The sequence below is a fragment of the Simochromis diagramma genome, unplaced genomic scaffold (assembly GCF_900408965.1).
Source record: "Simochromis diagramma unplaced genomic scaffold, fSimDia1.1 OVJJ01000816.1, whole genome shotgun sequence".
In the NCBI taxonomy this organism is placed as follows: domain Eukaryota; kingdom Metazoa; phylum Chordata; class Actinopteri; order Cichliformes; family Cichlidae; genus Simochromis; species Simochromis diagramma.
The window spans coordinates 7,137,452-7,151,680 of NW_024386908.1; the positions used below are offsets into that span (position 1 = coordinate 7,137,452).

General features: G+C 38.7%; 1 protein-coding gene across 2 annotated transcripts in view; it reads left to right on the forward strand.

The window, feature by feature from the left end:
* Window positions 1–11,205, forward strand: part of atxn7l1 (ataxin 7-like 1) — a 30,826-nt gene extending 19,621 nt beyond the window's left edge. For both annotated transcript variants that reach the window (XM_040035340.1, XM_040035341.1), the window contains 6 exons: window positions 1,717–1,979; window positions 2,627–2,837; window positions 4,553–4,674; window positions 5,224–5,745; window positions 6,048–6,300; window positions 7,420–11,205. In XM_040035340.1, coding sequence (XP_039891274.1) covers window positions 1,717–1,979; window positions 2,627–2,837; window positions 4,553–4,674; window positions 5,224–5,745; window positions 6,048–6,300; window positions 7,420–7,437 — 1,389 coding nt within the window. In that variant the 3' untranslated portion in view covers window positions 7,438–11,205. The remainder of the gene's footprint in view (window positions 1–1,716; window positions 1,980–2,626; window positions 2,838–4,552; window positions 4,675–5,223; window positions 5,746–6,047; window positions 6,301–7,419) is intronic.
* The last annotated feature ends 3,024 nt before the right edge of the window (window positions 11,206–14,229 follow it).

Consider the following 14,229-nt stretch of genomic DNA (forward strand, 5'->3'; position numbering starts at 1 on the left):
TAACGCAAATAAACGCACAAGTGCAGGGTTACCCACACTCTCAACCTCTGCGTGCTTTCTGTGGAGATAATAGTAACGTCTGACCCTCCTGCTCTTTGTCTGACCACAATTTATGAGAGTAATAGCGTTAAAGGGCACATTAATGTCGCTACTGAAAGACGCCGACCACAGCTATGATCATATCTAGCTCTCTGGCTGCTTCTCTTGTGTGTACACCCGTTCTCAGTTAATGCTGGGTAGCATTGCTCAGGCATTACAGGGCCTACACTTCCCCTGATGAGGTAATTATAGATGTTGGATGAGGCTAAAACATCTTAAGAAGTAATACTCTATTTTACTGCCCTATAATTACCTCTGCTGAGCTTTACTAATCACTGCAAACTGGTTAAGTAATTAAAGATGTATCAGGCTAATTTGTTGCCATTTTTTCATGTGGGAGTGGTTTGTCAAAGTAATCTTGTTCAGATCTACTATGTCCAGCATCGCTAGACACATAGCATTTTGTCTTGATAAGCTAGAGGGCAGATTGCCAAACTATCCACAAAACAAACCAAAAAAACACCAAACATATTTACAACATGTAAAATTTAATATCGATGGTTTTGTGCTGTTTGTGAAGCATTCGAGGCTGTAAAAATTTGTGAATGTGTCCAGTATGGGCTGATGAGTCACTGGAGCTCATTTCAGATCAATGATGGTGATCTTGTCAGCGTTACAGAAAATAATGTTAAAATGGATTTTAATGTTGTCACACTCAGGCAATTGGCAAATAAACTCTCACACAATGTGAGAATGTAATCAAACTGTTGATCAGAGGGACATTGGCTTTTAACCAGCCAGCTCAGTGTCAGCTATCTGGAGGCAGGAAGGTCACATGTCTAATCTGGAATAATCTAATCAGGAATAAATAGGCATGTTTATGGACATTTTCTGATGTTAGAGTCCTGATTTCAGGTCAGGATGAAGCTTTGGGTGACAAGGAAGAGGATGAGGTGGAGATTCGGGAGGAAAGTGCAGTGGTCATGGTGGATCTTTAAATTAAAATTAACTTATATTTGACACTTGTCAGTGTTCAGATTTCCCCTTTCTTTCTGAATTCAGCATTACTTCAAACTTCAGAAAACCCTAATATATCAGCATAATTTCGACTAGCACGCCAAACACTGGCATCTTGTTCAGTTTTTAAAAGTTTTATTTTCTTTCAAATGTGTATTCAATAGTCAGGATAGTTAGAAATGTGATACATAAACCTTTGGGACCTTGTGGTTAAAGATGCACAGACCTTCGCTGCTCCCTTTGAATAAGTGCAGGAAGTATTTTTCTTTCCAAACGCAGGCCTGGCAGTCTAAAGCAACCTCTCTGACTTGTTTGGTAAATATCTATTGGAAAACCAAATGTTTGATGGCTGGTTACCTTCCAAAGTACCTGGAACGGTATATAGGCACAGGTAATATTTACCCGTGTTTGTGTGGTGTGACGTAGACACATACAGTGTGAGGTTATGGAAACTATCATGAAACCAAAGAGTCGTGTCTTGAGCCTCTCTCAATGCAGCATTCAATCCCAATGAAGTGTGTTTGTGGTACAGTCTGTTCTTCACAGATCAATATTTTCATTTACAAAGTCTCTCTGGAAATAACCCAGTATTTCTAACCGGTCAGAGGAATAAAAGAATAAAAGAATTGTTTTTTTTGTTTTTTTTCTCATTTGCTGCAGACTCACTCTTTAACCCACCGGCGGGCTGTCCCTGGCCGAAGGAAACATTTTGACATCCTCCTGGCTGAACACAAGGGGCGGGCGAAGGAGAAGGATGGAGTGAAAGAAAAGGACAAGGACAAGGACGGAGCGCAGGGAGGGAAGGAAGGCTCCAGCCAGAGTATTATATCTAAAGAGAGCTCGTCTCCCAGCAAGTCTCACTGCCCCAATGGACGACCTCTCTCCACATTGAAGCTGCGGCTGGCAAATGCACACATACCAAGGTACAAAGGATGTGAAAAGTATTAAATATGCAAATAATAAAAGCTTTAGGACTCTAATCAGCTTTAAAAATGAGGAGTGTGTTTCAGGAGCATTGTATATTATAATGCCTACTTTATATAGTTTTCTATGTACTTCTGCCATTTTTATGTTGTTAAACTTTGGCTACTGAAGTTAAACTGCTCTTTTAGAGAAAGGGAATGCTTTCTAAACAGAAATAATGGCTTATTTATTTTAGTCTTAAGTATGTTTACTTGTCATTTTGAGAAGATTGTGTTCACTTGCATACTTGAGCATTTTTTCTTCAGACAGATGCACCCTTTTCCACCAGGGGATGCTATAGACACAGTTTGCTAGAAATGAGCAAGCAGAAAAATCACCCTATGTCAAATTGTTGTGAGAAACATATATCCTGTTTCTATTTAGAGCACAAAACCCTTCTTTAAAAATGAACTTATTTGGAGTTTGCTTCCTTTTTCCTTCTTTCTTTGTTTACACTCTTCGTCTTCTGCATTCACATTTAAATTTCCCTTTCACGGCTCCTGTTCTGTCTCTTTTCTTTAATTTTTGTTTTTCTGTCCCATATGTTTCCAGTTCTTTAATCCTTAACCCACTTTGTCTCATTACTTTATTCACCCCTTTGTCCCAGGGTTCCAGGAGGCTCCTCCACTTCCACCTCAGGTCCTCTGCTCACGGTAGCATCTCCTGTTCAGGCCCCTAACCCAGAACCAGCTCCCCACAGCTGGGTGACCGCTGCTGGAGAAAGCAGTCGACTTTCCAGCGACGAGGGCGATGCAGATCCAGAGGATGCTGACAGACCTGCTGTTCACTACTCCAGTCATCACCCGCAGCCTTTAGGGGTAAAATAGAAGGACCAGTAATGCTGCACTACCATGCATTTTCTTATTCCATAACCTCAGGGCATTCAGTAACCAATTCACAAAAGTTTTAGTCATCCTATCTCCTATTTTATCCCTGCAGGGTCTGCTTTTATATGTCATTTAGCGGAAATATTTTAGTTCCAGTTCAGCCTCAGGTGTAGCTTAATAGTATGTGTTAAAGGAAAAGTTTGCTATTTTGGAAAAGAGATTGTGTTCTATGTTAAATGGTTGATCTCACACTCTTACCCAGTTTGTATTATCCTTAGAGCTAGAGCAATGAGCCAGCGTGAAGCAGGGGTCTCAAACTCACGGCCCACGTCACCCCTATGTGCGTCCCATATATTGACGTGAAGAAATATAATGTTATTTGGCCCTTGAAGTTTAGGGAATTTGTTTGTTGTTGAGTGCAGTGTTGAAATAGGTTCTTTAAAAAGCAAAAAGTTATTTAATATGAAGGCAATATGAGCAGACAGTACAAACATGATGAGCGAATGGCTGTGTTAGTTCAGGGAGAGAGTTATTTGTAAAGAAAACAATTTTGAGTTTTTTCTTGTTATACAATATTTGAAATTAAAAAACAAACAAACAAAAAAACACTACATTTTTGGAAATATTTGTGGGTGTTTTCTCCAATTAGGTGACAGTGCCAGCAGTAGCCCGCAACTCATTTAAGTTTGAGACACCTGGCATAAAGATTAGAAATAAGATCTTTAAATAAAGTGTGTTGCCATTTTTTTGCACCACCGTTTTTGTACAGGCGCCACATGCAGGTTGTGTATAGGCTCATTGGTAGGGAGTATTAATTTGCTGAAGTTATGCTGACATTGGAAGTTTGCCAGGCATGTCCTTTTGTTCCTTTTAAAATAGCGAGTACTAAGTGCCCATAATATTATTAAAATATATGGAAAGCTGATGCAGACATGTTTTTTTACTCCTAAAGTCTGCATTTTACTAAATTTAAAGAAATGCTTGATTATTATACTTCTTCAAGTCAGAGCTCTCACTTCATAGTCAGTTTTGACCTGAGCGGTTAGATTAATGGGAGGTTCTAAAAGTTACCATTCTCCATAAAAATTGTACACTGTACTGTATATTTCCTGTTAAAAGTTCCAGTTATATTTTTTATTTTCTCAAATTCTAAAAATATTTTAACATTGTTTTTCTCTTAGGCATCTGTTCTTCTTCATCTATGGCATTTTTTACATATGGACTGTTGTCTAGTTCACTTTTAGACATTACCCAACCTACGTAGACATGAAAACACAAATATCTGATGTAATTTTATCTAAAATTACATTATTTTTAATGAACACCTCCTTTTTAGTCTTTATGATACCTGATGGGCCAGAATTCACGCCCTTCGCCCTGCCTCGAATGCGTTGTATCCAGTTAGCACCTTCGCCTAAACCAACAGAATTATTTCCCGGATTGAGAACAAATCTGAACCAGACTGCCTCCTGCTCTGAGCTCAGTATCAGAGAGGACAACTTGGTGCAGTGTCCCAACCTAATTCCCCTGATGTTGTCCAGAGCTGATGTGTGAAAACAGCTTATCTCTTTGGTTCCATCATTTGATGCCTCTTTTACTGCTTTTTACTCCTCCACTCTTCTTCTTTTCAGAATCGTTCACCTTGCCTCCTTTATTATCCTTTCACAACATTATCACCTGAGCTGTCTTCTTTCTCCCTCTTACAGTTTTGCGTATTCAGCAGCAGGCTGATGGGAAGAGGCCACTATGTGTTTGACAGGCGATGGGACAGGATGAGGCTGGCACTCCAAAACATGGTGGAGAAACACCTCAACGCCCAGATGTGGAGGCGAGTGTATTCTTTGATTATTCTACTACCATATTTTGCTTAAAGGTTAATAGGTATGGGTGAGAAATGGTAAAGATGAGCAAAATGTAATGTTTTAATGGAAAGATGTGAGAGGAAGGGATGAACTCATCAGCTGTGGAAAACAGATTCAAATTCTGTTTAATTTTTTAGACGGGAAGGTTTTTTTGTTTTGTTTTTTAAACAATAGAAGGTGAAAAAAAATCACACATGAAGCCTGTAAGTTTTTAATCAAAGATCAAAACTAGCAACAATAGAGGGGGGAAAAAAAGAACAGGTTTGCATGCAGTTAATGATTGCACAATCACAATAGATAAATAATTTCTGAGTTTTAATCGTGGGAAGTAAAGTAAAAATAGCCGAGGAGGCTGATGAAATGAGGGGAAGACACTAAAATGAGCTTAGAAAACCATTGTTCAGTAAAATACTGCATATTGATTGTTACTTAAGGTCTCCTACAAGCTATTCTGGCAGTAAAACAACTTTATTGGTACATTTCTCTTTTGTAAGATTCTCTTCTTCATGTTTCAGGAAGGTGCCTCTGGCTGCTGAGAGCCTCCTCTCCCCATCTGGTACATCCTCCATACCTTCACATCGAGCCCCTTCTCCCACCTCTTGTCTGCTCAACTCCCTCCCCAACTCCCTCTCGTACACCGCCACGTTTCCTCAGTCTGCATCCACAGCTGGGGTGTTTAACATCCGAGACTCCCCGCAACCCCACACCCAAGTCTTCGCGCAGGGCAAGGCCCGTAACGGCACGCATAAAGCAAGTCGTCCACCCAAAGACGTGGAGGAACCCGTAGCGGGAACTAAGAAGAGAAAAAAAACGTCCTACTCTTCCTCCTCATTTTCCTCTTCTTCCTTGTTTCCCACTGTGGATAATTACAAAAGGAACGACAGGAGCTTTCATTCACAGTTACAAAGCTCGGGAGGGACAGCTGCCTCCCCAGCCAAGAAAAAGGGACTTGGTCATGGGGATAGCGAACTTTGGGGAAGCTCAGAGGGCTGGCTATCTAAAGCTGATGGCCCTCAAAGCCACACATCGCAAAACAGGTGAGTCCCCAGTAAAAAAATGTTTAAAAAAAAAGTTTCATTAAGAGGCCACAATTTTGAAAACTTGTAAAAACTGTACTTTGATATTTAACTTTAGAAGTAAATGTTTTATTTCCCAAAAATATTTGATTATACCTACATGTTATGCCATTAAATTCTCTTTTAGAGGATAACAAGTCATGATTGTAGTCAGAGGGAATGCAGACTTAGTTCAACATATTGTTTATTCATATAACATGTAATATACTTATTGTGAGTATGTAGACACAACATACTGTTTTCCTTCTTTTGCTTCTCTCCAGTCGTGAACTTGGCAGCACCAGTATACCCTACTCACCTAACAGGGAACCAACCTCAGCTGCCCACCAACCAATGGCTCCTCCCACAGGACCCTTAGCTTATGGGGGAGGAGCAGAAGGGAGGAAGAGGCGAAGTCCTAGCTCCTACAGAGGAAAGGGCAACAAGCTGAGCAGACTGGGTGGGTTAGATGGCCTCTTTGGGAATGGAAGCGATAGCGGGGGGATACTAGCTTCAGGGCCTGAATCCCCAAGACAGGTAAGCAGTCATCTACTACCTGGAATATATTTTAGTGTGCTGAGTTTTGAATTCTCAAGGAAGTCTGATAGTCAGCTAAGAGCTGGTGTGTAGGAGGCCTTCAGCATTTATTACAAGAAGCTCCAGTCATTGACCCATGGTCAACAGCAAAGACATACTTCACCATTCAGTGGTGAATAGATGAGCAGGTGAAGTTTGCGCAGTTGTTATGTGACCACTTAAAATCAGGTGGTCCTTGAAATAGTGAGAGATATAAGTTACAGTGATGACAGCTGAGCAAATTCAGTTCCATCTTGTTTTTGAATGACAGTAGATGCAGTTTTGTGCAAAAGCACAAAAGAAGTGTCAGGCCTAAAAACTCTCTACAACAGCTGAGCAGTGTCTGAAAGTCATGTCCTTAAGAAACAGGAAAAACAAAAACCCAGCAAAGACCTGACACAGGACCTGAGAGATGCATTTGGCTCTTCAGTTGATCCACCTCTTGTTCACTGAAGCCTCATCTGAAATGGTCTCAGTGGAAGGGGCTGCCTTGTTAGAATTATACAAACTTGTTTTTTTGTCTTATATACAGCATTACATATTCAAGTGTTTTGCACATATTTCAATTCATTGCTGTACCTCTTTCCCATTTTCCTAAAATAAAATAATAAGAAAAAAGGTAAAAAAGGTATGAGGGGTGGTTCAATACTCTGTATGCGTGGTCAAAATTTTGTTTATTCTAATTATTTTCAGAAATTGGGAGACCCACCAGTTTAGGTGATGTTCTCTGTAAATCTGAGTGTCACGCCTATGTTTGTCACTCTTTGATGCATTAGACTTGGATTTTGGTTCATTGTCCTGAGAGGATGATCCTAGACTTTTCCTCTACCACTGTCACCGCCTCTACTAAAACATAAACTGTTGCAGATTTTGATTAATGAACAAAAGTTGCAAGCTAATAAGTAATTTTTAAATATATGCTTATTATTAAATTGGTATCATCATTAGCTCTCAAGAATGAATGACTATGTTGTGCAAATAAATTAATAAATTACAAATTAAACTTCCATCTGCTGTGAAACTGCTGCTTTACAGGCAAGAAATTAAAATCACTTGACAAGTGTGCGTTTTTCTCCACAGGCCAAGTTGCATCACTGACAGAAACCTGTTTAATGGACAGAATGTTGGGCAGCTGTTCAGGCCACCACCGTTTGTGACCTTTGACCTCACCGCTCTTCCAGTTCCAGCACCAATCAGACTGCTTCATCATGTCACATCTGTTTTATCCAAAAACAGTTCAGTTCACCTGCTGTGACAGCGGGACTCTGAAGTCTTTGCCCACAGTTGGCTGGCAGTGGCTTCCACCACTTATCCCTCAGTACGGATCATTTTGATGGAAAGCTGCTCCGCGCCGTTGTGGTCTTTACAGAACAGGATTTCAAAAACCTTTTATCCTCCTGATAAGGGAATTTTAAGGCACTGTTAATGATACCACCACTGTTGACTTTTGCAGGGGGATAACCAGAGTTTATTTTCAGAAATCTGAGTGGAAAGATAACTGTGATTTCTTTGGGGGAGTTTGATGTTTAAAGGACCTACTGACACGACTACTGTAGGACTCAGACTTCAGCTATGCCACCTCAGTGGCTCCACCCCTTTTTTTGTGTTTCTCTATTTTTTATTTGTATTTTTTTTTTCTTTTCCTTTTGCTTTAAAAAGAGATGAGCTGGGTTTTATCCAGCATTTACCTCTTCTTTAACCTCTTTCTTTCTGTACCAAACAACTTTGTCCATTTCTCTATTTACTGTCCCCCTGCCCCCCAATGCTCCCTGCTCATCCCAGCATGCCTGTGTTCAAAGTGCACTTACTGCCCTCAGTTCACCTTCCTTCCTTGTTCGCTGATTCCAGAGCCATCTCCAGCAGTGCCACACAAGAACCTGTTCAGACAAGGGAAGAAGAAGACATCTGTGTTACCAACAACGCCACATCAATGCATTGTATTTCAATATAGGAAGAAGTCAGATTTAACTTAAGAATGTTTTTGTATTTTTTTTCCCCTTCGTCCTGGTTTAAACATTGCAAGAAACTCCTGGACTTGCATCCAAAAATGGAATTATTGTTATTAATATTAAGGTGTTGGATGGCGCTTTTTTTGTATAATAATTTATCATTCTTTTGTTTTTGTTTTTGACCTTTGAGGGTTTGAGACTTTTTTTTTCAGCAAAAAAAAAAAAAAAGATTTCTATGTTATTTTGAAGAAATGTTGAAAGTATTATTATAGTTCATATTATTAAAATTGTGTACATATCTGTTCTTATTTTTGTATTTATTCATAATTGTCCCCTTTTCCCAATTATGAGGTAGGAGAGAGGGCATTTTTTAGCTTTCCTGTCTCTTAGTCTCTGTTTATTAACGATAATGAGCTCGGCCTGGTTTCTCAAAACATTCAATAATTAGATCGTTAGTTAATAATCACACAAACAAATTTGAGCCATGGCTGCTGTCTATGTTTACTGTCATCAATAGGAAACAATACATCCTTTTTCTGTTCTTTTTAAATTTCTAATATTAGTTTTAAATAATTATTGTAGTCTGACAGAAATCTTGATCTCTGAAACTTTAGAACCATATCCCACATGTTGTTTCTCATACTACAAATTATGTGTATACACTTTAGATGCAGTATTGTGCAAGCATTTAAGGCTCTAAAAGGAAAGTGAAGTAGTCTGGTTCTACTGTGTTCTCGTTTAGATCCTCCTTTGTCCTGTCAGGAGATAATAGGCCCGGAGGTCACAATTATTTCATAATTATTTCTTACTATTGCAAGACAACAGGCTGGTTAGGTTTTGTTTTGTGAAACCAGGCCCTTATTTGTATTTTCATATAAAGGGGCACCATTTTCCCAATTTCCTGTGGGTTCACCCTTTTTCATACTTCTTCCAGTGTTCAAAACTATAGCTATATTTTTAAACTATCTTTATCTTCCAAGGCCGGTCGGCCTCATCTCAGTGCGATTACGCTTGGTTTGTTGTGTTATGTCGAGTCAGAACTGGGTCAAAATGTATCCGCTTGCTTCACAGCTGCCCAGCTCAAGCTAGGTACCGTTTCTTCTCCGGTAGCTCGGTAGTCATTCCTTTGAGCCCTCAAGTGTCTTTTATTAGATGCAGCATCAGGTGTAAAAAAGCAGTGCTGATTTAAAAAGACAACACTTACATTTGAAGGGAAACTATATGCTTTTGTTTTCTATAGCACTGTGTGCCACAGGTTAAAGGTTTAAAGTGTTACAAAGTTTAACTGAGGATATCAAAAAAGTCAGAAAATGTGAAGAGATTTTTCTTATTTCAAAGGGGATCTCCTGTGCTTGCTTCCATTAATAATTCAAAATAATTCAGATTTTCCTCATACTGACTTTTAGCTCCTCCCTTTGAGCCAGTTTTCATTTGATTGGTGGCCCTTCCCAACTGCATAAGTAGAAAAAAAAACTGTCTAAAATGGATTATATCAGTCTAAGGCTCAAACTTTTGGCTTACAAAGATTACTTGTTAATACTAGACTTTGACAGCTAATGGAGAAAGGCATAACAGGTCCCTTTTGAAGTGCAGCAGATGTCGTAATGGGTCAAAAAACAAATAGCATAAACCTTTAAAATGTCAGAGAAGTACCCCCCTCTTTCATTCATTGCTGCTGACGATAGAGCTAACGTAACTGAAAGCATTTAAATTTGCTGTTTAGCAGTGTGACTCTCAGAAATGCACTCGCCTGGTACTTGCCAACTGCTTCAGTGGAAACTAACTCTTTTTGGACTCATTGGTTGTTTTGTTTAAGCACTAATGATGAATGAATTGTACATAATCATTTGTATTTGTGTTACGTTTTTCCAAGTACTCAAAGTGCTTCCCATGACTGTCCATCAGCGCGTGAGATTGTCTACCAGTTTAGATCAGTTTAATAGAACCTGCATGGTAGGCTTTGTTTCGCTGTAGATACACATGATTTAACTGGGTACTGGCTGTGTACAGTTAAATGGCTAACATCCCTTTTATGACAAGATAAACAAATCTTTTAATTTTTCTTCAGTTTTCTTTGCTGTGCTCACACGTTTAAATCAACAGACGTTTAATAACAGATCAACGCATACACTGCTAAAGCGATGGTCGATACTTCTTTTTTTTGGTGTTATTTACTGGTTACAGATCTTGGTATCATTGGATAGATTTCGGTTTTCTCACCCAGTACCTTCTCACATGTATCTACTGATCAAAGATCAAGTGTTTGTTGGGGAAAAGAAGCCAACCTGAGTTACTGGTTGAAGAAATAGAAATGGGAAGTTACGGTCTGTTGCAGCTAAAATGAAGACAAGGCTCATGGTTGCTGATTTCAGAGCAGTTGTATATTGTCTTTGCTGTTAAAGTTTGTTTTGTTTTTTTTTAAACCCTCCCTGTTTCTTTTCTTTCTTTCTTTTTTCCTGTTTTGCACTTTGTCATTTTGCCCAGATCTTTAATTACTTTCTATTTATATAAATATTTTAGATATTAAAAAAAATCTTTATATTTGTGATAGTGTTTCTGGCAACTCAATTAAAATAAGATGAAGAGTATATTGTTGGTCAGTTGGCCCCCTAAACCAGCGCACTGTTGTTATTATCCGATCCAAACTGTGGTGAATGTTGAATGTCTGAAAAATGCCTTGTTAAGATTTTGGGGGTTTTATTCAGTCTTACTGCAGTTGTTTTAGAAAATGGATTTTCCACCAATACAACTTAACACATGCCACATGCTGTAAAAAAAATGAAAAAAAAAGGTCTTGTATCCAAGCTTTTATTAAATGATTGAAAGTGGATTTGTGTTGTTTGTAAATCAAATTTGCAGCTTTTGAATTGTAAAAAAAGTCTCACAGCTCTTTATTACAGCTTTGTTTTTTACCTTCTGAAAGTATCTCTCCTTATCGTTGATGTCTGACATATTTTTGAATTGCTGGAGGCGAGCAAATGCCTCTTATGTGGTTGCCGGTATTTCACAAGGAAGCTTTTTATATTTTGTAAAGTGCAACATTTTGGTACATTTTAATGCTTTTATCTTACCAGGTCAATCTGTAACTGTACAGCATAACTGTTTTCTTTCTGTCTTGCAATGTTTAACTTTTTAAATATGTAGCAGCAGTAATGGTAATTATAGGAATCAGCTTACCACTTCAGTCCATCTGAACAGTTTTACGTACAAAGATCTATCCCACTGAATGGGGTGATCTCCCGATCTTGTTGTCTGTGTGTTGTCTTTTCATGAAATTTCATGACAAATTATCAGATAAGTTGCCTTTACTGTTATTTACTGTTCTATGACTTTCCAATTAGCCTAGGCTTTTTGTTTAGGCAAGTATAAGAACCAGCTCCAAAAAAGTTGACTAACTAAAAGAGAATTACCGTAATGCAAGTGATTGCCTTACTGTTTTCACAAGTTAAATAATTTATTACATGCTGTGAAGTTGTGAAAAACAAACTAGACCCCCTTTCTGGTTTCACATATCAGGATATCTTTTACATTAACAGATTCTAAAATGGTTTAAATACAACCACAGTTGATATCTTTCACCCTTCACGGTTATTTTACATTAACTGAGAGCTTGAACTTTCAGCCTTTCTGTTGTAGGTTTTCTGCTGTGCTTGGATTCATTGTCATGTAGCATGATGATGTTTCACCCAAGCTTTAGCTATAAGACAAATTACCTCTCATTTCACTTTAGAATAATTTGGTGCACAGAGTTGTTCATAGTTGGTTCAATGACTGCAAAAAATCCCAGTCATGTGGCCCGAATCATCTCCCTTACACCACCATGCTTCACAGTCGGTATGAGGTGTTCGTGCTGTTACGCTTTGTTTTTCTACAAATGTTGTGTTATTCATTATGGCCAAACATCTGCACTTTGATCTTGTCTGTCCAAACGACATTGTTCCAGAAGTCTAGTCTTTCAGAAGTCATACTGCCGTGTTCTTTTTAGAGAGAAGAGGCTTTCTCCTGGCAGCACTTCCAAACAAGCCGAACCTGTATAGCCTTTTTCTAATTGTACTGGCATTAACTTTAACCTTTAACATGGTCTCAGGTGAAGCTCTTGAGTTTTGTGCACTGACCTTGGGGGGAATTTGTTTGGATGTCTACTCCTGGGAAGATTGGCAACTTGTCTTGAATGTCTTGCATTTGTGAATAATCTTTCTCACTGTAGAATGATGGACCTCAAATATTTGGAAATGTTCTTCCAACTCTTTCCAGACTGATGGGTAGCAACAATTGATTTTTCTTTGCATTGTGTTAACATACACCTGAGTGATTCAGGTTCATTTGATTACAGCACCTGGCTGTTTCTTACCTTCTTCACTCCTTCACTGAAAGGAGTGAAGGTGTACTTAGTTCTTCAACCACTATTTCCTAATTTATGAAATATATAGACAGTGTAATACGTCATGTTTTCTACATCCTCTGAAGTTGTATTTACCTAATTTTGAGACCTGATAAGGACCTGATTATTTTTATTATGCCCTGATAGGTCATACTTCTCATATGACTGTATTTACTATTTGACTGTAATTTATCAGCTTAGGAAATCAACTTAAATGTTAGTTATTTTATTAAGTGTCTTGTTTAATTTGCGATACACTGCCACAAAAGCAGTAAATGATGTAACTATACCTTCTCAAGTACTGCGATTAATGAAGTTGCAGCCATTACTTATGAGCATGGCCTTGCATTATGTTAAAAGATGACTCATTCGTGATAAACATCAGAAAGACTGCTTGAAACTCATTTTAGCGATCTTCAGTCTTTACAGAGCAAAGCAGCACTCTGCATACGCCTGAGCGTGGTAGTCAGTAACCCAGGTAGCCCATGGCTAATGGTGTTACAGCTATAGCTTCTAATTTAAAGGTTCCTAAAGCATAACCTATGAAACTAAACTGTCAACACAGAACAACACAGAATGATGCTAGCATAATTAAAAACTAACTTTAACAATTTTCTACAGCAAACCTGAACCATCACCAACACCTCACTCTGCTCACTACAGGCCAAGCACTACTGGATAAGTGCAGACTAACATCAGAGAAATAAGCGGCCTGAAAATGTATGTTTAAATAGAGCTTATTTAACCTATAACATATTTCAAGTTTATCAAAAGCAATCAGTTCCATAAAGTAAGTATAAGATTGGAAAAGAAAACCATACATACGTGTAGCGCTGTGCCTACAACACAAAAAGCCTCACAAAGGTACTACTGTGGTTTCCAACATTTTTTTTACCCTATCACCTGTTATTACACAAGTCCAGTTGAATTGCCTGACCATCCAACCTCTATCAAAGCTTTCCATTTCTACAAAGGACTGTAACAGCAGCCACATTAACAGTTCTGTGTATTTTAATTAGATCCTCTTGGACTAACAGAAAAAGGCTCTTCAGAACAAAACACGATGTCGACTGTGACTCAGAAGCTTCTTCTCCAGACCATCGGGGTTTACTTTCCAGGTCAAGGCCTAACCCTAAGGATTGATGACACAAAACGCTACAGAACAGTCACCTCTGCTAGCAAGCGAATGGAATCCACAGACTAATTTTGTGGACAGCACAACTAAAGCAACAAAAGATCACGCTATGCTTGTTGTGAGGGTAAAGCAAATTCTTTATTTGAGCATTTATCAACATCTTGGAGTCTCATGTTAAATCCCACAGGGCCTCTCAGTGACTGACCTTTGATCTCAAAAAGCATGATCAGCTGATGTTTTGTTCAGATCAGATAGAAGCCCACGACGGAACACTAAGTCAGATTGTTCTGCTGTGTCATTTCAGTGCCCTTCTCTCCATAGCACTGATTCTGTTATTATTGTTTACAGTCAGAACAGGCAACCGAGACTCCATCTCTGCTCCAGACTGTCATTCAGTATCCTTACTCAGCCAGAGAAAGGACATT